Source organism: Myxocyprinus asiaticus, chromosome 5 (genome assembly GCF_019703515.2).
Source record: "Myxocyprinus asiaticus isolate MX2 ecotype Aquarium Trade chromosome 5, UBuf_Myxa_2, whole genome shotgun sequence".
NCBI lineage: Eukaryota > Metazoa > Chordata > Actinopteri > Cypriniformes > Catostomidae > Myxocyprinus > Myxocyprinus asiaticus.
This window is the reverse complement of record NC_059348.1, coordinates 3273614-3299763: the sequence shown is the minus strand read 5'-3', so window position 1 is coordinate 3299763 and position 26150 is coordinate 3273614. Positions and strand designations below refer to the sequence as shown.

The following is a 26150-nucleotide window of genomic DNA, read 5'->3' as shown; positions in this document are numbered from 1 at the left end:
CTATGGGGTTCAGGTCTGGTGAGTTTGCTGGCCAGTCAAGCACACCAACACCATGGTCATTTAACCAACTTTTGGTGCTTTTGGCAGTGTGGGCAGGTGCCAAATCCTGCTGGAAAATGAAATCAGCATCTTTAAAAAGCTGGTCAGCAGAAGGAAGCATGAAGTGCTCCAAAATTTCTTGGTAAATGGGTGCAGTGACTTTGGTTTTCAAAAAACACAATGGACCAACACCAGCAGATGACATTGCACCCCAAATCATCACAGACTGTGGAAACTTAACACTGGACTTCAAGCAACTTGGGCTATGAGCTTCTCCACCCTTCCTCCAGACTCTAGGACCTTGGTTTCCAAATGAAATACAAAACTTGCTCTCATCTGAAAAGAGGACTTTGGAACACTGGGCAACAGTCCAGTTCTTCTTCTCCTTAGCCCAGGTAAGACGCCTTTGACGTTGTCTGTGGTTCAGGAGTGGCTTAACAAGAGGAATACGACAACTGTAGCCAAATTCCTTGACACGTCTGTGTGTGGTGGCTCTTGATGCCTTGACCCCAGCCTCAGTCCATTCCTTGTGAAGTTCACCCAAATTCTTGAATCAATTTTGCTTGACAATCATAAGGCTGCGGTTCTCTCGGTTGGTTGTGCATCTTTTTCTTCCACACTTTTTCCTTCCACTCAACTTTCTGTTAACATGCTTGGATACAGCACTCTGTGAACAGCCAGCTTCTTTGGCAATGAATGTTTGTGGCTTACCCTCCTTGTGAAGGGTGTCAATGATTGTCTTCTGGACAACTGTCAGATCAGCAGTCTTCCCCATGATTGTGTAGCCTAGTGAACCAAACTGAGAGACCATTTTGAAGGCTCAGGAAACCTTTGCAGGTGTTTTGAGTTGATTAGCTGATTGGCATGTCAAAATATTCTAATTTTTTGAGATAGTGAATTGGTGGGTTTTTGTTAAATGTGAGCCAAAATCATCACAATTAAAAGAACCAAAGACTTAAACTACTTCAGTCTGTGTGCATTGAATTTATTTAATACACGAGTTTCACAGTTTGAGTTGGATTACTGAAATAAATGAACTTTTCCACGACATTCTAATTTATTGAGATGCACCTGTATATACTTATATATACTGTATATTTAACAAACTTGGGCTATTATTGAATATTTAGAATATGATCAAATTTAAAACAATTATTTTCCTTAATAATTTATAATAACAGCAATGAAATTGCCTTGCCCGGCCCTTTAAATGCATGCCCCTATGGGTGTGTGCACCTCCCAGGGGAAACGTGCAGCCCACCCCGAAGTAAGTGAGAGTGCTGGAATGACAGAAACTTTGCAGACAACTTGGCAACTGAAGAATGAACTATGTCAATAAAAGGTCAAATGAATACAAATTGTATATTGTCATCATTTGAGATTGTTAATTACAAATGGGAGTATTGATGGAACGTAGTGTGATATCCGTGGATATGTGCACCCAGGGGCATAGAATATCAAAATCCACAAAAGGATGTAAATCCTTTTCCTACTTGGCTCCTAAACTATGAAATAGCCTTCCTAGCATTGTTTGGGACTCTGAAAGACACACTCTCCCAGTTTAAGTCTAAACTAAAGACTCATCTCTTCAGCCAGGCGTACACCTACAGTAATTTATCTCTCAACCCATAGATATGCTGCATTAGTCAGGTCTGCCGGAACCGGAAACACTTCTCATATTATATCACTCTGCTTTAAAGGGAATGGCATCTATGCTAATATTGTTCTATTTGTTTCCCTCTCAACCTCGGTATACATATCCCGAGGATACCAGAGCCTGCCAGATCCAACTCCGGTCCTACCCAATGTCCTACTCCCACTGCTATGTGTCGCTGAGTGATGACTACTGACTGCAGCATATGCCAGCCAGACATCACTTCAGTCTATTACAATGGACTTCACAGTGGATGAACTGCTGCCAACTCCAACCATAAGACATAAGAGTCCTTCACTGACCACTGCCTGAACCTCAGACTCAGGATAGACTTCACTGGAAATTAATTGCCACAAGCCTCCAGCCAGACTGCAAAGCACCTCACTGACCACTGCCTGCATCATCTTGGTCATAGGATGGACTACACTCTCTTAAAATGGAATGCATAGGCAATAGATTATTGCCAACTAAAGCCTTTATCAGCCATAAAACAAATTACAGTGCTTCTATGTGCAGTTCCACAGTTAATTCAGGATGGACTTTACTCATTAATCTTACAGTTCATACAAAATCCTTTTGTTTAAACACTGGCCACCAACATCTACTCAGTGTACTAATTTAAACCAAGACTTGTACTACACATACTGTTTATAACTAATATTGGCATTATATTCATGCTGTTTAGCCACAGTCGTCTTTGGCTTGCTCACTGGGGGTCTAAAGACAAATAATATTTTTAAGGCATTATCTACAATAATTTTTATCAAAATGCACAATGAAAACTTTAAGATATTACAGACCTTTCTTTTTATAGACACATCACTTTGAGACAATGTGTGTTGTGAAAAGCGCTAATTAAAAAAAAAAAAATGACGACTTGAAATGATAGGTATGGATGAGAAACAGATCAATATTTAAGGCCTTTTTTTTTTTACTTTAAATTCTTCTACCTGCCCAGTAGGTGGCGATATGCATGAAGAATGTGAATTGCCAAAAACAAAAAAAGAAGAATGTGAAAGTGGAGACTGATAATAAAAAAGTACTAAAATATTGATCTGTTTCTCACCCACATTTATCATATCGCTTCTGAAGATATTTAACCACTGGAGTTACTTTTATGCTGCCTTTATGTGCATGTTGGAGCTTCAAAATGTTGGTACTAAAAATCTTCGTTTTTGTTCAGCAGGAGAATGAAAGTCATACCCATCTGGGATGGCATATGGGTGAGTAAATGATGAGTGAATTTTTTTATTAATTTTTGGGTGAACTATACCTTTAAGGGACCGAGCGATGCTCTTTCCTTCAGTCAAAAAATCCTGATGAAATGGTGCTGCTTTCTGATTTATATGCTTGTGATGACACACATATTGTGTGGAGTGCCAGCGCCATCTGCCAATAAAGTTGGCGTGATTCCATTTGGCTTAAGAGACCATCACTCCTGGGAGGAGTTCCCATACTGTCAGTTACTGACACTGACCAAACTACTTCCCTCCTTTCAGGGAACCAAGGTTACAGTCATAACCAAGATGTTTAAAACTCCTGTTCCCTGCATAAGGGAATAAGACACTGCAGCTGACACTATGGGAACTCTGTCAGGAGAGACTATTACTAAAGCCTTAATAGAATCACACCAATTCATTGGCAGATGGCTCAGCGCCATTTTAATTAGATTACCTACCGAAGGGAAGAGAGCACGACCATAGGCAGCAAGGAAAACAGTAGTGTGGCAAAGCTACACAGTGCCTCATTCCTTTGTTCAGGAAAAGTGGAATGTGGTCTACTTAAGATAGGTAGGGTGAAATGTTGGAGACATAGTGGCAGTGCCAGACCTCCCTATACTCAAACTATGCAAGTTGCATAGAGTTTCCAACCACCAAGGGACCTATATGCTGTCAAAGATGTTAAAAGAAGCCTAGTATTGTTTTTTTGTCATCCAAACATAACAGAAAATAGTTTCTGTAACAAATAACATGCAAATATCAATGTAATTGTAGCTTCAAAGGCTACGCGTATTTCACCTATTAAGTCAGTGATGCAGTGCAGAGGTAGAGTGTGAAAACAGGAGGCGAGCCACATCAAGTTCAGTTATGTGTGTGCGTACATTCAAAAAAGTAAGTCATTTATTGCTAATAGCCTTTTGATGGCCTTTCTTCTATAAAACACAAAACATGTTAAACCGAATGTTTGATCTGAAATGTAGGTGGCGCTCTAACGTATTTTAACCCTCACAGATTTACTGGTCCATATACCTTATTAATGCTAGGGCCATCTTTGATTTGTAATATAATGACAACGAGGCTGTGAGGGATAGACTTACAGTCTCTTCAATGGGCTGTACTGCAGTTTAAAGTGTTTTTGGATCATTCTGCGGACAAAACATTGTATACTGGATGTTCTTGGACAGATATTTTATCAAAGAACTCCAGACAACATGAGTTGTGGAAAATCAGATGTGACCTACAGAGATGGTAAGTCTATCCCTCACAGCCTCATTGTCATTCCTATTAAAAATCAAAGATGGCGCTAGTGTGAATAAGGTCTATGGCCCAGCAAATCTGTGAGGGCTAAAATACGTTAGAGCGCCATCTACATTTCAGATCTGTATATTGTGAGAAAATATCTTTTTTCTAGTTAGTTCTCAGTGCGAGAATGGTGAGCTTTTAAATTTGCCAAAAATGCATCAGAGTTTAACGAGTTAAATGTCTTATTAAATGCATGTTGGCACGGTTGTTTTTGCCAGTATTATTTTTAGGAAAAAGTCAAAGGCAACAAAATTGCAAAAAGACATTTTATTAAAAGCTATCCACTGATACAAAGTCTGACAATTTCAATGAGACTTCACTTTCAAAGATTATTTCTATATATAACGGTCACATTCCACACAAAGCAGTATTTTCATGATTGACATACAAGTCATTACAGTACCAGACGGTTTCATCAATGGAACTTCCCAGCCTCAAAAAAAAAAAAAAAAAAAAAAAGATCAAATACAGTCATTAAGTACTGGACAACACCTGGACTCAGCCTGAGCTCTATTTCATAAAGCATAAAATACTTTTAAACATCATAGCATGGTTTTGAACCTGAAATGTAAAAACATTTCCTTCAGCAGCCTTCAGCATTATTGCTTCTCTGATATTGGCAGAAGGGGCTTGGAAATCACATGATGCACTTTATTAGAGAAACAAAACACATTCTGTAGGTTATGAGCATTGCTGTGTGTCTGCATGTTATTTTCACTGGTTTTTCTGTAAATAAGGCAGCTGTATCATTTAAGGCATTGCTGCTATGAGATGGCTTCTTTGTGAAACTCAAAAATGCTGATAAATGTTGACAGGAAATTCTGTTTTACTTTCCTAATGCTGTGAAGTGACTATTCACATTTAGACCATCTGTGCTGAGAATCAAGCCAATCACTATTGAGTTTGTGGCCACATTTAGAGTTCAGTCTGCAAGAGCGGGGAAGTTTCCGCTCTTCACAGGTGATGTACAGGGAGTTTAAAAGACAGCACAAGCCCTTTAGGTCACACACAGCAAACGACAGGACACACTCCGACTGGAAGTCAAGCACTCTGAATTTACTGCTGGTAATTTCCATACTGACCCTGTGAGGAAAGACACACACAAGTCAATATCCTGTTTTTCATGTTCCAACATTTGAAATGTGCTCACTAGTTTAAGACATCTGAAGTATTTTGTCAACATGAAACAGCATTTGTGACCCATTGTACTAACATAATGGGATGTATTTCAGAGTCAAACAATATATTTAAAAAGACTTTGACATTTTATCCAAGAGGAATTGACTGAATGCTGAAAAATGGGTGCTCCATACCAAAATGAATAGGTGAATGGGAGCATGCAGTGGATTGTGGAGGACTACTCTCCTCCTGAAACATAGCCGTTACACACTTTTGAGGTGGCTTTTTGACTGAGACATTCATTCTACAGAGCATTTCTACGTATCCCAATGCTAATGTATTTTTAATTTTTTCCAAATCTATCCTTATTTGCTATTGATACTGTAACCCTAGTTCAAATTTACCAGCATTAAATTACTGCTTTAACTATTAGCAAGATTTTAGAAAGGCTGCATTACAAACCACATGGTTGCACGATTATGATAAAAAAACAACCAAAAACATACTTGTCTACTATTGCCTTTTTAAAAAAAAAAAATATGTCGATTAACAGATGTTACATTAAATACACATTTTTTTCACCTTCAAGCCATATTCTTTATGTAGGCTACACGTCCAAACAAGTGGAGAACTGTTAAGATGAATTACTTTATTACTGTAAATCAACTTAACATTGGTAGTAGCATGACAAAGTAAGCTGTAATACATTTTTTTCTATAAATTGTGCAAAGAAAGCAAAGCAACAATATTAAAACTCTTCCATTATAATGACTGAAGCTGTCACTCACTGCAGTTTTACACTGTTTAAGCTCACTGATGTCCACACAGTGTTCTGCACTCTCACAAATGTTCTATAAATGAAGCGGTGTTATCAACACAATCAATCAATTATTTACACTGAGTCTATGCTTTGATTTTAATGGGAGCAATCTAGTTTTCACGTTGATAGTTTTCAGTGCATTTACCATCTACATTGCAAGCGAACAGTGCAACATGTAACGAATCCAAAATAAATCCAAATTAGCGACGATGCTTTTCATCGGTAATTTGGATTTCAGATCCGATAAGTACACAAATGCACCATTGTGAGTAAAGAAACATAAATACAGATCTAAACCAAGACCAACCAAGCTACTGTACAGCATTCCTCCTCACTTGTAAACAGCGTTGCTCTTCCAGCAGTTCTTGCGTGTTTCAAATGCCAATACCATTACGTCACACGTGCATACCGCTGCTGAACGGAAGTATAACCTCCTCGCGGTCGCTATAATGTGGTTCGTTATCGATGGGGTGCGTGGCGAGTTGAGCGCGGATGCCGCGGTGGATGGCGTGAAGCCTCCACACACGCTATGCAACGTACAATGTAGGTGAAAAAATCAAAATAAAAAATAATCTTTTTCACACCAAAAGAGATCGTATCACTTTAGAAGACATTAACAGCTGGAGTCATATGGATGAAGTTCATGCTGACTGTCTGTGATTTGTGGTGCTTCAAAAGAGAAATCTCCATTCAATTGCATTTTTAGGACCTACTAAGCTAAGATATTTTTCTATTTTTCATCAAATGTGTTCTGGTGAAGAAAGTCAGTCATACACACCTGGGATATCACAAGGGTGAGTAAATAATGAGAGAATTTTCATTTTTGGGTGAACTATCCCTTTAACAGGTCACATAGCTCAGTCATAATGAAGCTTATTTAAAAGGGTTGAAGTAATTTAGTTACTAAATTAGTTACATTGGTCTCCATTACTGATTCTTATTAAAATAGACAATATTTGTGATTAAGCCACCTCTCAGTAGAAGAAAATTATTTATTCCTCAAAAAATGTGTTGTGTAATTTGAATTCACTTTGTAAGGCCCATGAATAAACTCTAGATTAATCGATCATCATGAAGTGCTGAGTCCGTTCATGTTTTGTGAGTGGAAATGTTTTTCACCTGGTCAAATGAATAAGGGCGCTGTGGCTGTCCCTGTGGTGGTCCGGGCTGTGGTGGTCTGTAGGCTGAATACTGCTGCCCTTGACTCTGGGGGTAGTTTGGGTACTGACCTGGAGCACCCTGAGACGAACCTGTTATTTCACATTCACAACACTGTAATAAATGATCCTCAATTAATCAAATTCACATCAATAATTATTATTGTTATTGGACTTTAGTAGATTAATCAATGACCTTACTCTTCCTCCACACACATATAAAATTCAATAAACAGATCACAAAGCTATTTGTATGTTCAGCTCAAACGTTTGATATTCAGTGAAGAAAGTGGCTAATTACTATTTATTCTTGATAAATTTAGAACATCAGTTTTCTAACCTACACTGCAAGGGTAAACTTTTCCTTTATTCCTGCATTTAGAAGTGTGATTAGCCTTAAGTCAAAGAGTTTGTTGTACGTCTTCACATAAAACTGACATTTATCAAAATGTTTACATGGATTTATAGACTAATAGAAAGTCCCTACATAGCCCCTTCCCCTCAAATGGGCAAATCACGTAAATTAAATATTTTTAATTCAATATGACAAACTGCACCATATACAAAAGGCAATGTGTTTGCACATATGGTTTACACTGCTTTTAATCCTGGGTTATGAAGTCCTGCATTAGCAGTATTAACCCTAAACTGCAAAACTAGTAGTGCTTGAATGTTACAGCGTGTCGTTTAGAAACCGAAAACCAATCATAACATCTCTGTTTGCTTCATTAAATATGAACACTTGTTTTAAAACAGATTGTCCACAACAAAGTGATTTCACTCCATCAGTGTCCACCTGTTGAGAAACCTGTGTCAGGTTTATAAACAACTGCACATTCGTCGTCTTTATCAGCTAAAATACTCTGATGCTCTGACCAGCCAGCCAGAGTGTACATGATTCAAATCTGAACTCTCAAAGAAATTCTCAGCCTGGTTCAAAGAGTTTACATCTCGAGATGCACGCGATGTTTTCATACATTAATCTGTGAAAGTGATCTAATTCATACCGTATCCCTGTGGTTGTCCAGGATAACCCTGCTGTGCGGTGTACTGCTGCTGTGGTGGGTAACCCTGCTGCTGCGCTGGACCCTGCTGATACGCCTCCTGCTGCTGACCATACTGCGTGTTTCCTATGGAAACACCACAAACATTCATTGAGCCGAGTGAGCCATGAAACTTAAGCAAAACTACCTGCTAAGTAAAATGTACTGAATGTGTTTGCACAAACTCCAGCTGACGTTTTGTGTTATGGACGATACTGATGTCCTCCTGCACAACATTTAGTCTGGGAAGACTGTTCTTCAACACATCACTGGCATAATGCAACACTAATGCTAAAGAAGCTTGACTTGCTGTCATAGAGTTATGACATTCTGGTGGAGAATTTCCTGGTACCACTTGAATTTGACTGATCATGTCAAGCTGATGCGATCACACTTCCTCCATTATACTGCACAGCTGACAAAAGCTTCTGTAGCAGTAAACTCACCTACACACACTTCAGTGAGTTTCTCTAAAGGTTGTCTCCCCTTTCTAAAGGTAAACTCAAGAACACACTATTAAATGCAAGAATTGGTGTTAAAGCCTTAGCTTTAATGCTAGGTTTCTCTGCAAGTACTTGAGAAGCTGTATGTTTTACACTTATGGTTGCCAAGCGCTCATCTCTTAGATATTGAGACAAGGGAATGATGTCGTACCCTCTGGCGCCCCCTGTCCTCCATGACTGTATTGTTCTGCATAGTATTCATCCTGACCGGGGTACTGCTGAGGTGGTCCTAAAAACATACACACGGCTTTAGACAAACCTGGGGCCTGTACCACGAAGCCGGATTAGGTGTCTAGCCAGGTAAGTTTTAGCTAAGTGTGAGCCAAAGCTGGGATTTTGGAACCACAATGGTGGATCGGTTATAACTTGCAACCCTCAGGTGGGCTCCTCTGGAGCAGGTTTTATTCTGGGTAACAGATCAAAAACAGATACTGAATCTATCAGCTGTGAGCAATTTGACAGATCTATGACGCAATAAAATAACTCAATAACCCAATTTAAAGTGCACTTCACAGAAATAATTTTTAAAATCCACCTAACCCTACCCCTTACCCTAACCTAACTAGGGATGGGCATTTTGGTAATCCTTCAGTCCTACATTCTTCACTTTCACACATTATGTAAAGGCTCTCCGATAAAACCCACAAGCCCTTATTTCGCATGAAGGAAAACATTTCAGATTCTCCATGTAATAGAAAATATGTTTCTTTATCTATCATCTCCACAGAAATGGGGGAAGCGTCTCCTCCTGCATATATGAACCAAGAACATAACGCAAACGTTAAATTAAAGTGAAACTATCAAAATCCTTGCTTGTATTTCACTGGACTTTGGCGTGAACCTCTGCAAACTGTGCCGCATCAGGGCGCTTCAAAGCGGTTTATCTTTACGCACTGCTCTGCTATGAGTGCGGCTTGTCCGCAGTTCATTTGGAGTGCTCATATATGACAAGAACGGAAAACGACACAAAAACGTGTCATGGTAATCATGGTATTTCTTTATTTGCTTAAAATTCCCTTTTTTGGGCAGTAAAATGTGATTGGAATATGAAGTACACAATAAACACGGTTAGATCAAATAATTCGCAGACAGGCGATTATGTAATGCAACTTTGTATGGCAAGCCTCAAGGAACTTATGTCATAATGAAATGCAAAGCGGACTGGTAACTCTCCCGTTTTCACATCGGACTAGGGCTGAAACGATAAGTCGACGTTATCGACAATGTCGACAATAATGTTCGTTGTCGAATAGTCATTTGATCTTAACATAACATAAGATCATATGAAACTCTAATGATTGCACACAAGAGCAGCACTGCAGCTCGCACCTGACTGAGGAGAGGAAGAAAACAAATCTCACAGTCCAGACGCACTCTAAACTTTCCAAACAGCTTCAGGTGATGTAGATCGCAAAGTATGAGGGAATTATAATGCAAAAATACAAAATAAGTAAATACAGAAGCACACTTGTTGTGGAATAAGCAGAGCCGGAACTAACGCTCAGCTTAAGCAAAACTTGCGTGTCGAGCGTCTTTAAAGGAAACACGCACTCGAGGGATGAGCGTCCCGCCGGGGCGTTACATTTTTAATGCAGTTCTATTTAATGCGTTATAGCTTTATTAAAGTTAAAATAATAAGGAAACTGGCATTTCTCTGTGCGGTCAGCGCCTCTTCTATGAGTTGCCCGATCTAAGGGGGAGAGATTGAAACTGCACCCGGCTGAGGTACACTCTGTTGCGGGGACGCTCATCCCTCGAGTGCGTGCGTTCAATGCAGCTAGATTATAACGCGATGGCAATTTACTGAATCATAATATATGTCACTGTGCATTTCTTATCGTGAAGAAAATTGGCTAAACGCAGCTTTATTAATAAGAGAGAGTTTGTTTTTTTGTGAGTTAAAGATGGATTGAATTGAACAAAAAGGTGAGAGTGGGTAGTCTTCACCCCATTATACACTGCAAAAAAATAAATTTTTTATTTGTTTTTGTTTTGGCTTGTTTTCCAATATAAATATCTAAAACTCCTTTAAAACAACGTACATTTACTTTAACAGCTATACTGCAGAAGAATTTTTTTTATTATCTGAGAATGTTGAATATAATATTAAAAATACAAATATTTTAAAATATCTAAAAATCCTTTAAAAAAGATGCATTCACCTGAGAAGCAGCATATAAGATGTTTAGACTTGCTTTTAGAGAATAGATCTTGAATATAAGTGTATTTTGTCTTTACTGCACTCGCAGAGGTATAACCAAGTTAAAAAATACACGTATATACAAAATACATTTATATTTAAGATACATTCTCTTAAAGCAAGTCTAAATATCTTATATGTTACTTCTCAAGTAAATGTATCTTGTTTTAAGGATTTTTAGACAATTTTAAATGGAAAAAAAGTCAAATACACTTGATAACAATAGGATTTTTTGTAGTGAAATCTTTACTGAATTAAACATAATAAAAGTATTTTTTCCCTTTAATTCAGTGAATGTCATTTAGAGGTATTTTTAAAAGATGATTTTGTCCTCTTTATTGTTAGCAAGCACGTTTAATACAACCTTTTAAGTCGGGGCACAAGCTCGGTTTCGAGCTAATGATTAATCGTTGCAATAATCGCCCGAATAGTCGAATAATAGTTCTAATAATCGTTAGATTAGTCGATTATCAAAATAATCGTTAGTTTCAGCCCTACATCGGACAAATCAAATCGAACCACAAAAGGACCCACAAACGAACCATACGCAGACCACCTCCTGAAGTTGGCTTTTGGGTCCTTTTAGGGAGGTCTGAGATCATTTATTTTGTTCACATATACACGTTATACTGCTCTGAGAGCGCTTGGAGTGCTCAAACAAACTAGTTGTAAAAAAATGCCCTTATACTCTCTTTTGATTATCATAAACCCGTACAACAAATGCTAGCATTGCAGCAGCATTTATCACTTTGGTTGCTATGAGACGTCTGTTGACAATCAAGGTATTGCTGAAAATCCCAACGTAATCAATCTCGAAATTAAAAATAAGGTCCCTCTTTGACATATTTGGGTATAGTTGTCACTAGATTTCGAAAAGTCACATCTTGCGTTTTCATGATCGATAATTACGGTCACTTTAGGGTACTCGTGCCCATCCCATGATCCTACAGTACTTCACTTGAAGTTGGAGTTAAACATTGGTGCACCAAATACAGGTGCATCTCAATAAATTAGAATGTCGTGGAAAAGTTCATTTATTTCAGTAATTCAACTCAAATTGTGAAAGTCGTGTATTAAATAAATTCAATGCACACAGACTGAAGTAGTTTAAGTCTTTGGTTCTTTTAATTGTGATGATTTTGGCTCACATTTAACAAAAACCCACCAATTCACTATCTCAAAAAATTAGAATACATCATAAGACCAATAAAAAAAACATTTTTAGTGAATTGTTGGCCTTCTGGAAAGCATGTTCATTTACTGTATATGTACTCAATACTTGGTAGGGGCTCCTTTTGCTTTAATTACTGCCTCAATTCGCCGTGGCATGGAGGTGATCGGTTTGTGGCACTGCTGAGGTGGTATGGAAGCCCAGGTTTCTTTGACAGTGGCCTTCAGCTCATCTGCATTTTTTGGTCTCTTGTTTCTCATTTTCCTCTTGACAATACCCCATAGATTCTCTATGGGGTTCAGGTCTGGTGAGTTTGCTGGCCAGTCAAGCACACCAACACCATGGTCATTTAACCAACTTTTGGTGCTTTTGGCAGTGTGGGCAGGTGCCAAATCCTGCTGGAAAATGAAATCAGCATCTTTAAAAAGCTGGTCAGCAGAAGGAAGCATGAAGTGCTCCAAAATTTCTTGGTAAACGGGTGCAGTGACTTTGGTTTTCAAAAAACACAATGGACCAACACCAGCAGAAGACATTGCACCTCAAATCATCACAGACTGTGGAAACTTAACACTGGACTTCAAGCAACTTGGGCTATGAGCTTCTCCACCCTTCCTCCAGACTCTAGGACCTTGGTTTCCAAATGAAATACAAAACTTGCTCTCATCTGAAAAGAGGACTTTGGAACACTGGGCAACAGTCCAGTTCTTCTTCTCCTTAGCCCAGGTAAGATGCCTCTGACGTTGTCTGTGGTTCAGGAGTGGCTTAACAAGAGGAATACGACAACTGTAGCCAAATTCCTTGACATGTCTGTGTGTGGTGGCTCTTGATGCCTTGACCCCAGCCTCAGTCCATTCCTTGTGAAGTTCACCCAAATTCTTGAATCGATTTTGCTTGACAATCCTCATAAAGCTGCTGTTCTCTTGGTTGGTTGTGCATCTTTTTCTTCCACACTTTTTCCTTCCACTCAACTTTCTGTTAACATGCTTGGATACAGCACTCTGTGAACAGCCAGCTTCTTTGGCAATGAAAGTTTGTGGCTTACCCTCCTTGTGAAGGGTGTCAATGATTGTCTTCTGGACAACTGTCAGATCAGCAGTCTTCCCCATGATTGTGTAGCCTAGTGAACCAAACTGAGAGACCATTTTGAAGGCTCAGGAAACCTTTGCAGGTGTTTTGAGTTGATTAGCTGATTGGCATGTCACCATATTCTAATTTTTTGAGATGGGTTTTTGTTAAATGTGAGCCAAAATCATCACAATTAAAAGAACCAAAGACTTAAACTACTTAAGTCTGTGTGCATTGAATTTATTTAATACACGAGTTTCACAATTTGAGTTGAATTACTGAAATAAATGAACTTTTCCACGACATTCTAATTTATTGAGATGCACCTGTATGTCTTTATTACTTGTCATGCCGCAAGAGAGAAAGAGCAAAATCTTATTTCTGCATCATTTCCTCTCATATTCCAAGTGTTCACATTTTAATTACTTAATAGTATATTTTTTATAATATAACACTTTATCAAGCTTTTATATTTTAAACAAAGATTTAAATCAATTAAATCAATAAGCTTGCATGTTCTTCTTGTGGACCTATATTTCACTTTCGCATTGATCAGCTATTTTTATTTTAAAGTCCATACAGAATTTTTTCCAGCAGTCCTCTCGAGCTCTCACAGCAATAGTGCCATTTCTTCTTGCAGTGCAAATGTCTTTAAAATCTTAAATTTTACAGTGATCCCTTGTACTGTGTACATGTTTTCATTCTTCACAATTTCATAGTTATCTCTTATGCTATGTAAATGTGTTTACAATTTTCTGTCTTCAGCAGTAAATCACACCACGACTCATAACTCATCATGTCCATGGTCTTGCAAAATACAATTAAACTCAGGATCAAACTCAGAAATGACATAGAAGGCTTGTATTGAGCATCGTGGTGCTATTTAACTGGACTGGATTTGTTAAGTTTACAGGATTGCTTTCGAGTTGAAAAGCAGAGTTTGGTCAACTAGCTTCATGGTACAGGCCTGAGAACTGACTAAAAAAGACCTCATATGATTTTCAAACCTAAAGCAGGAAAAGAACAAAATAAAAAAAGACAGCACAGAGCAGACACTATGACAGACACAGCGATTGCTAACGTACCTTGATGTGGTGGTCTGTAGGGCGGCATTGGTCTCTGGCCCATCACATGATTGCCCTGACCCATCATGCCCATGGGGTTCTGCTGACCCTGGTAATGCTGCCCACTGCCGCTTGCAGGAGGCATGTTGTACTGCTGAGACGGAGCTTGCTGGTGCATTATGGGCCCTTATGAAACAACATAAGCACAAACACAAAGTGAGCAAATAAACACGTAACTGGACTTTATGAAACCGTGATTTTAGAACCTGTCGTTTACACCTTTGAAAAAGTCTCAAGAAATGGGCATGGAAAACTGTGGAAAGGTGGGAAGAGGTGAAAGCATCAGGAAAGGGCCAAGCACAACAACACAGAGCAGAAAAACAAAAAAGCAAAAACAGGATTGCTTTGAAACTATGGAGCCCCTAAGAGGACAGGGAATTTCTTTTCTGAAATAGTTTTGTGTTCCCACACAATTTTGACCTCCCTGCAATTTTGTGCTCTCGTGTTTCTGTAGTGCAGTGAATCTATAGACACATCCTTTCTACCAATTACAACTAAATGAGTTAATATATTAATGGCATATTTTTAACAGGTTTTTAACCAAATAGCTCAGGAAAAAAATACTACTTACTTCTTAATATTAACAATACTCTGCAATATCATTTTCAATTGTGTGTAACATGTGACACCCCTGTACAGGGTTTAGCAATCCTTTAATGTATTTTTTCAGATTGAAAAGCCTTCATGTAAACACCTCAATCTGGAAAAAATACCCGATTGAGCTTGATCCGAATGAAATTTACATCCGATCGAAAGGGGTGGTGTAGAAATAATCAGTTTACAGAAGAATATTTGCCATGTGAAGGTTTGAATCCAACTACTTTCTCAATCGTATTCTAAAGAACCTTACGCTCATGCACAGTGCAAAGCAATGCCAACACTTATTATTAAGGGTATGGGGACATCACTTCCTGATGTCGTAACCATCATTTCTACAGCATATCTACTTTGCCGTAGTGACATTAAATACTACGTGACAGATTAGGATCATTGTTTGTCAATAACAAACATAAAATTGCTAAAAAAAATAAAAAATAAACTCTTAAGCACTATATTTACTCAATTTCACACAAAACTAAAAAGTTATATTGTATTTTAAATGGTAGATAGCAGTTTCTTCAGATTTCTGTTTAGTCATCAAATTTTAATAATTTATTTTCACATGAAGAAATCGTTAATATATTAGGAAAAAGGAAATAACAGTACACACAGTAGTCCAGCAACCACGAATGGCATGTCCACGATAGCAATCGCATTTACTCAAAAAATACAGAATCAAACCAATACAGTGCATAGTGGATAAGACATTTACTTATAGCATATGTGAAGTGCTTTTACCTTGGGCTGCATCTGAAAACATAGGCAGCTGACTTGCTACCTTGCCGCCTAATCAGTTAATGGCTTAACTGACATCTGTTATGAATGAATGGAACTCTTAAGGAACTGGTCTCCGAACAGTTTGAAAAGCACCATATTTTCATCATACCTCCGTATACAGCCTGTGGAGGCAGCATTTTCCTGGTTTCGGATGCAGCCTTCAAGTTGCACTCACGCGCTCATGCAGATCCAGCTGGAGGAACAATCTCCTGACAGTTTAAATGGCCTGGATCGCCTACTTGGATTGTAACATACAAACCGTCATGATTTGTGAATGAGGAACTTTTGATCCTGGTCCTGAAGTTTTTGATTCTGGCTGACAGAATATGCAAATGACATCTTTTTAAACGAGATATCTGCATATTTTATTGATATTTGCCTTTTATCATTTTATCATTCAGAGGAAGACGTGGATGTTATATGCAGACTGTTCCAATGACACCATGACACCGGTCTATTATTGTAGTAACACGATGGCAAGTAACCGTCGTTTACATGTCTCAGATACTTCACAGGCAAGCAGGCAATTTGCGGCACCCTCAAGAAAAATAAATAAAATGTTAAAAAAATAATCGGCCAAATAATGCTGATAATTACAAAAAAGTCAGAATATTGGCCGATATATATTAATGTTCCCCTGGCATGCCTTTGTAAGTTGGTCAAATTTAAATTCGAAATTCACTTCAAGACGCATTTTTATATAATCTTTTCAACTTTATATGTCATCTACAAAACACAGCGCTCCTGCACGTGCGCAGCACAGTGTCCAGCACAGTGCTTTACAAATGTAGGGTGTAGCCATAATTAGCTAGTGTGATGGAACCTCTGCTCAGTTCAGTATTTTAATAGCCACCAATGCTAAAAAAAAAGAAAATATCAGCAATACCAAGATCTGACAAAATTCGCTACCGGTGCGCCGTTTGATCACATTCGGCCGCTTTCCAATGCTAGCATGAGTGTGTATGTCCGTGCGCTTGTGTCTCGTGATGAATGCAGTGCTCCTGCACGAGACTCTGCGCTGTTTTAAATCCATTTTCAGGCGATATTAATGTAAACAGAGCTGTTAGTGAATTACGAGATATAAACAGATGGGATTCAATCTGCGCTGTCTTGATAAGATATTTAAGCAAACACAGCCCTTAACGTATAAGCAGACAGGACAAATTCTTCAAAATGTTAGATCTGTGCGATGTCTAAATGTATATAAGCTGCATGCTGTCTGTTATAGGCATTTAGGCATTCTTACTTAATCAAATCAGTATTAATGTAGCCTATATGTAATAAACAATATAAATATGTGCCCGGAGTTTCTCATCAAGCTTGGAGGGCACTATGGTGTTGAATGCTGAGCTGTAGTCTACAAACAGCATTCTCACATAAGTGTTCCTTTTTTCCAGGTGGGAGAGAGCAGTGTTTATTGTAGATGCAATGGCATCATCAGTGGAGCGGTTGTTGCGGTAAGCAAACTGCAATGGGTCTAGTGATGGAGGCAGTACAGAGCAGATGTAATCTCTGATTAGTCTCTCAAAGAATTTGCTGATGATGGGGGTCAGAGCAACAGGACGCCAGTCATTTAAGCAAGTGATTTTGGATTGCTTTTGTACAGGCACAATGGTGGATGTTTTAAAGCGTGTGGGGACTATAGACAAAGAGAGGGAAAGGTTGAAAATGTCTGTAAAAACACCAGCCAGTTGGTTCGCGCATGCTCTGATGACGTGGCCCGGAATGCCGTCTGGACCCGCGGCTTTACGGATCTTCACCCGTCGGAAGGATCGGGTTACATCCGCTACAGAGACGGAGAGTGAACTCTGTAGCTTCGGCCGTGAGAGCTCTCACCGCGAGGGCGGTGTTATTTCCCTCGAAATGTGCATAAAAAGTATTTAGCTCATCCGGGAGAGAGGCAGCGGTGTTCAAGGCGGAGTTTTTATTCCCTTTAAAGTCCGTGATGATATTAATTCCCTGCCACATGCTTCTAGAGTTGGTGGTGTTAAACTGTCCTTCAATCTTGTTCCTGTACTGGTGTTTTGCTGCTCTGATAGTTTATCGGAGGGCATAACTGGCTTGTTTATGCTCCTCCGCGTTCCCGGAATTAAAAGCGGAGGTCCGCACATTAAGTGCCATGCGAACATCTGGTTTCTGGTTTGGTTAGATCCATACTGTTTTGGATGGAACAACATCCTCTACACACTTTCTGATGAAATACGTAACGCTATCAGCGTAAAGATCTATGTCGTCATCAGAGGCGGACCGGAACATCTCCCAGTCCGCGTGATCAAAACAGTCTTGTAGCGTAGAGTCTGACTGGTCCGACCAGCACTGGATCGTTCTGAGGGTGGGTGCTTCCTGTTTCAGTTTTTGCCTGTAAGCAGGCAGAAGCAGAATGGAAGAGTGGTCCGATTTGCCAAATGGTGGGCGGGGGAGGGATTTGTAGCCATCCCGGAAGGGAGAGTAGCAATGGTCCAAAACCTGGTCCCCTTGTGTGTTAAAACTGATGTTTTGGTGGTATTTTGGTGCGATTGATTTGAGATTGGCTTTGTTAAAGTCCCCGGTCACAATGAATGCGGCCTCAGGGTGCACGGTTTCCTGCTTGCTTATAATCCCATACAGTTCCTTGAGTGCCCGGTCTGTGTCGGCTTGTGGCGGGATGTACACAGCTGTGATAATGACCGTTGTGAATTCCCTCGGTAGCCAGAATGGTCGACACAGAAGCATGAGAAATTCCAGATCAGGAGAGCAGAAAGACTTGACAGAATGTATGTTCCTCTGATCAAACCAGGATTTGTTGAGAGGTCTTTCGCTCTGTCCGCTCGGTGCACGGAGAACCCCATGGGTTCGATGGCTGAGTCTGGAATCTCCGCAGACATCCAAGTTTCTGTTAGGCAGATAATGCAGCAGTCCCTCGTCTCTCATTGGAAAGAGATCCGCGCTCTCAGCTCGCAAAGCTTGTTGTCCAGAGACTGAACATTTGCCAGTAGAATACTGGGTAGCGGGGGTCGATTTGCGCGACGTCTTACTCTGATGAGAACGCCGGCTCTGTTTCCCCTTTTCTTTTATGTGTTTCCGTGGCCAGGCTGCCCAGACAAAGGGCTCCGCTGGCGTGTTTGTAAACAGCGGGTTGGCACTGAGGAATTTGAAGTCCGGTTTACGGTGTGTAATTGCAGAACCAATGTCCAAAAGTGTTTGTCTGTCGTAGACAATAAGGCAGACAACACCCAAGACAAAAAAAACATAAGAATTGTAAACAAAACAAACAAAAAACCACAGTTGTGTCAGAGCTCGCAACGCAGCAGCCATACTCGGTGCCATCTTGAGTATCCATCCATGTGGCAACATCTCTAAACTCACCAGGGTGTGATCTGAGATTAAGATGTTTCCAACTGAGCAATCAACAACAGATGAAATGAGGGACTTAGATATAAAAAAAAAATATCTATTCTAGAATAAATCTTATGGACTGATGAAAAGAATGTATAGTCCCTACCAGATGGGTTCAAAAGTCTCTAAATATCTGTAAAACCAAGATTTTTACACATCCTGTGAAACGTCAATGTTGCTCAGGGGGCTTACACACTTTTGCTTCACTCTGATCAAGGATAGAGTCCATCAAAAGATTAAAGTCTCCTCCCAATAATATACACTATATTGCCAAAAGTATTCGCTCATCTGCCTTTAGACGCATATGAACTTAAGTGACATCCCATTCTTAATCCATAGGGTTTAATATGACGTCGGCCCACCCTTTGCAGCTATAACAGCTTCAACTCTTCTGGGAAGGCTTTCCACAAGGTTTAGGAGTGTGTTTATGGGAATTTTTGACCATTCTTCCAGAAGCGCATTTGTGAGGTCAGACACTGATGTTGGACGAGAAGGCCTGGCTCGCAGTCTTCGCTCTAATTCATCCCAAAGGTGCTCTATCGGGTTGAGGTCAGGACTCTGTGCAGGCCAGTCAAGTTCTTCCACACCAAACTCACTCATCCATGTCTTTATGGACCTTGCTTTGTGCACTGGTGCGCAGTCATGTTGGAACAGAAAGGGGCCATCCCCAAACTGTTCCCACAAAGTTGGGAGCATGGAATTGTCCAAAATCTCTTGGTATGCTGAAGCATTCAGAGTTCCTTTCACTGGAATAATAAGGGGCCAAGCCCAGCTCCTGAAAAACAACCCCACACCATAATCCCCCCTCCACCAAACTTCACAGTTGGCACAATGCTGTCAGACAAGTACCGTTCTCCTGGCAACCGCCAAACCCAGACTCGTCCATCAGATTGCCAGATGGAGAAGCGCGATTCGTCACTCCAGAGAACGCGTCTCCACTGCTCTAGAGTCCAGTGGCGGCATGCTTTACACCACTGCATCCGACGCTTTGCATTGCACTTGGTGATGTATGGCTTGGATGCAGCTGCTCGGCCATGGAAACCCATTCCATGAAGCTCTCTACGCACTGTTCTTGAGCTAATCTGAAGGCCACATGAACTTTGGAGGTCTATAGCGATTGACTCTGCAGAAAGGCGACATCTGCGCACTATGCGCCTCAGCATCCGCTGACCCCGCTCTGTCATTTTACGTGGCCTACCACTTCGTGGCTGAGTTGCTGTCATTCTCAATCGCTTCCAGTTTGTTATAATACCACTGACAGTTGACTGTGGAATATTTAGTAGCAAGGAAATTTCACGACTGGACTTGTTGCACAGGTGTTATCCTATCACAGTACCATGCTGGAATTCACTGAGCTCCTGAGAGCGGCCCATTCTTTCACAAATGTTTGTAGAAGCAGTCTGCATGCCTAGGTGCTTCATTTAATACACCTGTGGCCATGGAAGTGATTGGAACACCTGAATTCAATTATTTGGATGGGTGAGCGAATACTTTTGGCAATATAGTGTATCATGAGAGGTGCCAGTGGCTTGCAACATCCCTTCAAGATCTATAAAAAAGCCCTGATCATCAGCATTAGGTGCGTAAATATTAGCCAAAATCAACCTTTGCCCCTGAATTTCTGATAAAACAATAATGACTCTTCCTAATTTATCTTTAATCTGTTTGAGACATTTGAATTGTAGATGCTTACTTATCAGTGTAATGACTACCCTGCTCTTACTTGAGCCTGCACTAAAGAAAGAAAATTTCAGCTTCCTGCAGGTAAAGATGCGTTTCTTGAAGAAACGCTATATCACATTTCTTACACTTAAGAGAAATAACCTTCCTTCTTTTTATGGGGTGCCCCAACCCATTCACATTCCATGTGGAGAGAGACAATCCACTCATATTAACATTTGACATTTTGACATATTAGAAAAAATAGATTGTGCATCAAATAAAATTTTATAAAGACCACATTCCACCATTAGTGCAACAATCAAACCCCGAACTTCCCCCAGAACCAAACAAACAGAAAAAAGAAAAACGTGCGCATTAACCCCGTGCATGAGAGCGCCAACCGGCGTCCATTTCTCTAAACTCAAACAGTCCATGTACGCCTACGAGAGCCCCCGCGACAACTCGCTCGATTTCAAGCTTATGGCCTGTTACGTCAAGCAGATTCAGAAAGAGCCCGCCTAAAAGTTCCAACATATTCTGACCCTCTGCTCCCTCAGGAATTCCAACAATCCGGACGTTATTCCGCCGGCTATTCTCCATATCTTCCAACTTTTTCCAGATGCGCTCCAGGTCCACCTTGGTCGCTAGCGGATTAGCAGCTAATTCCCTCTCCGATGACTCCAGATAATTGGTCCGTTTCTCAACATCCACCACTCTTGTAACCATCTCAGTGAATTTCGTCTCTATGGCAGTGATTGATCGACGTATTGCAGCAAGATCCTCCAAGTCAGCAACAACCTTCGTCAGCATTGCCGATGTTCATCAACTGTTGCTAAATTTCCTTCACCTCACTGGCCAAATTGACTCCTGGGCTTGCTGCCTGCTGCTCAGGGGCTTCAGCTTGAGCACGTAAGTGTCTTTTAATGTCTCCAGAGCCCGAGGATTTTTAATTCTTTGACATAGTGTCTTCCTAGAACAGTTAAAAATCAGGGTGTATCGAATCTCACCGGTTTGACACAAAAAGTATTAAAACTAGCAAAGTGTGCAGAGCTCGCCGTTCACACGTCCGAACCTCGCATGGCACCACACGACTCTCTCATTAAATTACTTTTTTAAAGTTTTTATATTATATTTTTTTCATGTTTAATTGCTACCGTTGCTGAAAAACTTAAAACACCGTTTACTCTGTTCTCTATTTAATCACTGGCTCTTGAATAATTCCTTTAAAAGCTTGAAGCAATATTTACAAGAAACAATGAAGGCCTCATTGTTTTAATTTAAATAGTTAATATATTTTTTTTTATTGTAAGATAAATTTCATTGCATTTTTGCCTGCCAGTGCAAAACTAAGTTAACATAGAGCTGTTAATGAAGCTTTTTTCTGCTCGTTTTGCTTTTACTTAGCAGTGAGAAACAGGCTAAATCGTTTCATTTATTTTTTCCATGCACTTTTTCAACAAAATTATTTTATTATTTTATTTTTTTGTAATAATAACAAGGTGCTGTTTGGTTTGTAATGTATTCGTTGTGCCCTCTTGTGGACTTATGACATTTTAAATGTATATATTTGATTTACAACTTTATTGCATTTTTGCATAGGTTGAAGCAGAGAACATTTTGTCAGAACCTCTAGTAAATTACATGTTACTTTGTTTAATACCCTTATGTCCAGGTTTTGTAAATCACTGAAATAAGCATTTTCCCTTCAGAATCATGATCTTTATTCTAAGCCAAAAAATCGTGATTCTCAATTTTCCAGAATCGTGCAGCTCAAATATATAAACAATTTGTAATCGCACTGCAAAATTTAGGGGACATTTAAACAGTACCGTACATTCGTAATCTACAATCGAATTGAATTTATTCGGAATGACGAAAATCAGTGCATGTTGACATAGCTAGTGACAGTAGAGGAAAAGTACCCTGATTAGGCTGCATGTTCATGTTGGGTCGAGGGCCATAACTGCCCATGGGTTGCCCCTGACTCATGTTCATCTGTCCCTGTGAGGGCAAGCTCTGTGAGGAGGGTGCAGTGTGGTTATACACCCCAATGGAGCCATGGCTGCTGGGCTGCATGTTCATGGAGCCACTGGGAATGCTCGGCGTCTGATTGGGGCCGGGGCCCTGTATGGACATATGGTTAGGACCTACAGAAAGCACACAGTCATTAGTGCTGCAGTGACACACAACTTCACATGTCATGTATATCTCAGTCAAACAGAGAATTTTGACAGTGAGTGGACAGGAGAGGTTTGATCTGTCTTTACCAGGCATCTGCCCATTCATCTGGTTCTGCATGTGTGGGGCCGGTGGACCCTCTGGGGGCATACTGTGACCGTGAGGTTGCTGTGAAGGAGCCCCGCTTTGATTCATGGGTATGTTCTGAGTGGGTGGCTAGAGAGAGACAAGACACTGATTTACTCTCAGAACAATAATAAACCTGTTTTAGTCCACTTTGTGATAGGGTCTCAGCCAACTATTCTTCACTATTATTGTTTGGAACCCAGTAAACTTGAATATTATATTATCGTAGGGGTGGGTGATATGACCAAAATCTTATCACGATACAAGTAATTTTATATCACGATAACGATATATATTGTGATATAGTATTATTTTTCTGGAAAATGGTTAACATAATAAATAACCATATTGTAATGCCTCTTTTTGGAAAATCTAGTAATCTAATACTTTTTAAATGAAAACTACTTCCTCTTATATAATTTTCTCCTTATTTAGAAAATGACAAAGTTAAAAATAAAATAAACACTCAGTTTTAAATCAACCTTACCATAATACTCAATTTCACATTATGCCACATTTCAGTCTATGTTGTTGACCAGTTTTATTATAAATGTTCCTCAAGAAACTCAAGATCTTTTTTAGTAAAAAATACACAACAAAAATAACACGTCTTGCAGAAAATAATTTTAAAATATATTTATATAAAAAAATATATATTAGTGTGCTTCATTTTAAGGTGTTAAAATAAATTGTTTGTTTTACCACAAGTGATTATCACCGCACAACAGTTTGCAGATTACATTTTTCTAATCTGTGTCACATTTTGTGAACCAGATGTCGCACCGGTCTTAATAACAGGCTCCCCTTTATTTTCTTAACTTACCTTTTGATCACATCAGCAAAAATTCATCAAATAATGGAGACGTACAGATGTGCGGTGTAGTTAAGCACACCTTGGCATCAGAGGTGGAAAGTAATGAATTACAACTACTCTCGTTACAGTACTTGAGTACATTTGTCAAATTTGTTTAGTTCTTTTTTTTAAAATATGAATAAATAATAGTACCTGTGCTGCTGTTTATCTGTCTGAAAAGCCTCACTCGCTAGAGGCCAAATGTGTGGAAGGGATGGATATTATATAAAGAAGGTATGAGAAATCACAAAACATAATATGAACAAATGCTACAATTTACTTAATCATAATAATAATCTCTCAATATGTTAAATAACTATAATGTTAATTAAGACTTTATTATTTCAACTGTAATATAATAATACATATATAGAACAACCACTTTTAGTGTTTGAATCAATCATATCTCTCACTAAACACTGTGTGAAATGTTTATTTTTGCCTTATTTTATATGCAGTATGGGGCATGGAGTTGATAAAAGTTTGCTTAATCTCATTCCATATCTGGACAATTGCTGCAATATCACAGAGGATAAATTTCCTCCTTTATGATATTGCATTATATTAGTTTTGTACAGTATGTTAACTTAATAGTCAAAATACTTGGACATACGTGAATGAGAATAAACCTGAAATAGGAATGTGTTTCAGTCACAATGCACATTATGTAGTTTTGAGACAATTTAGAGACATTTAGAATGTTACAAATGGCTCTATTTAAATAAATGTATTCTTTTTTTCTTCTTTTTTGATCCCCTTTTCTCCCAATTTGGAATACCCAATTCCCACTACTTAGTAGGTCCTTGTGGTGGCGCAGTTATTCACCTCAATGGCAGAGGACAAGTCTCAGTTGCCTCCTCTTCTGAGACCGTCAATCCGGGCATCTTATCACGTGGCTCGTTGTGCATGACACCGCGAAGACTCCCAGCATGTGAAGGCTCATGCTACTCTCCGTGATCCACACACAACTTACCACGTGCCCCATTGAGAGCGAGAACCACTAATCATGACAACGAGGTGGTTACCCCATGTGACTCTACCCTCCCTAGCAACCGGGCCAATTTGGTTGCTTAGGACACCTGGCTGGAGTCACTCAGCACACCCTGGATTCGAACTCGCAACTCCAGGGATGGTAGTCAGCATCAATACTCGCTGAGCTACCCAGGCCCCCAATAAATGCTGTATTCTTAATTTTCCGTTTGTCCCTTGCAACAATGCAGGTCCTCTGGCATTTAGAAGCTGCTAGTTTAGGACCTGTGAGGAGTCTGTTTCTCAAACTATAGACTGTGATTTACTTGTCTTTTTGTTGTGCACTGGGCCGTACACTTCCCTCTCTATCCTGGTTAGAGATTCTTTTTTCAAAACAGTAATGCATGGAATAGCCCTCATCTCTCTAAAACAATAGTCTTTTTGCTTTTTTTCAAACCAAAATATGACTTACAAGTGTAAATCAACTTGTAAGAACTGAATACCTCAGCAAATGGGGAAAAAAACCCACTGTATTGTGATTTCCGCATGGTAGCACAACCATTTTCTAAAAATAAGAAACATTTCTTGAGTACCAAATTAGCACTTTAGAATGCTTTTGAAAGGAATAGTTGACTCAGTATATGTTTGCCATCAAGGGTAAAGAAAAAATTGAATAAATACCACTTAAAAAAAAAAATTCAAACCGTAATAATTTGCAATTAATGATTTTGGCAGTATTTTTGATCAATTAAATGCATCCTTGGTGAAAGGACGCATCATTTTTATTTAATTTTTAAGAACAAAAATGTCTTTGTGTTCCAAAAATGGAAGCGTATATACTATATATAATTTTAATCATGTAATTACATGAGTAGTTTTTCGGCAACCTACTTATTTTCTTTTACTTGAGTCTTAATATTTCTCAGTACTTCTACTTGTACACAAGTGAATCATTTCTTCAGGACAGTACTTCAGGACTTTCCACCACTGCTTGGCATGTTATAGTGACGCTGTCCTGGCAGAGTGTGTTAGTCAGATCACGGTGGACTTTTGCATCCTCCGCTGTAGAGCGCTCAGAAACGGCCCACAAAATCAGAATTGCAAAGAACCAGCCACGAGTTTGTGGGCGCATTTGTGCTGTTACCTGATCTGCAGTGAATCTGGCATTAAACCAGCGTGCGCAAATAACCGGC

The 26150-nt window shown here is 39.5% G+C and overlaps 1 protein-coding gene across 6 annotated transcripts in view; it reads right to left on the bottom strand.

Annotated features, from left to right (window-relative positions):
- Nucleotides 1-4471: 4471 nt before the first annotated feature.
- ss18 (SS18 subunit of BAF chromatin remodeling complex) overlaps nt 4472-26150 on the bottom strand; it is a 47345-nt gene continuing 25666 nt past the window's right edge. For 4 of the 6 annotated variants that reach the window (XM_051697764.1, XM_051697765.1, XM_051697763.1 and 1 more), the window contains 7 exons: nt 23099-23225; nt 22754-22978; nt 14379-14543; nt 9009-9086; nt 8319-8441; nt 7274-7404; nt 4472-5298 (listed from right to left, as the gene is read on the bottom strand). In XM_051697764.1, coding sequence (XP_051553724.1) covers nt 5272-5298; nt 7274-7404; nt 8319-8441; nt 9009-9086; nt 14379-14543; nt 22754-22978; nt 23099-23225 — 876 coding nt within the window. In that variant the 3' untranslated portion in view covers nt 4472-5271. The remainder of the gene's footprint in view (nt 5299-7273; nt 7405-8318; nt 8442-9008; nt 9087-14378; nt 14544-22753; nt 22979-23098; nt 23226-26150) is intronic. The other 2 variants (XM_051697766.1, XM_051697768.1) reach the window with 2 other exon arrangements.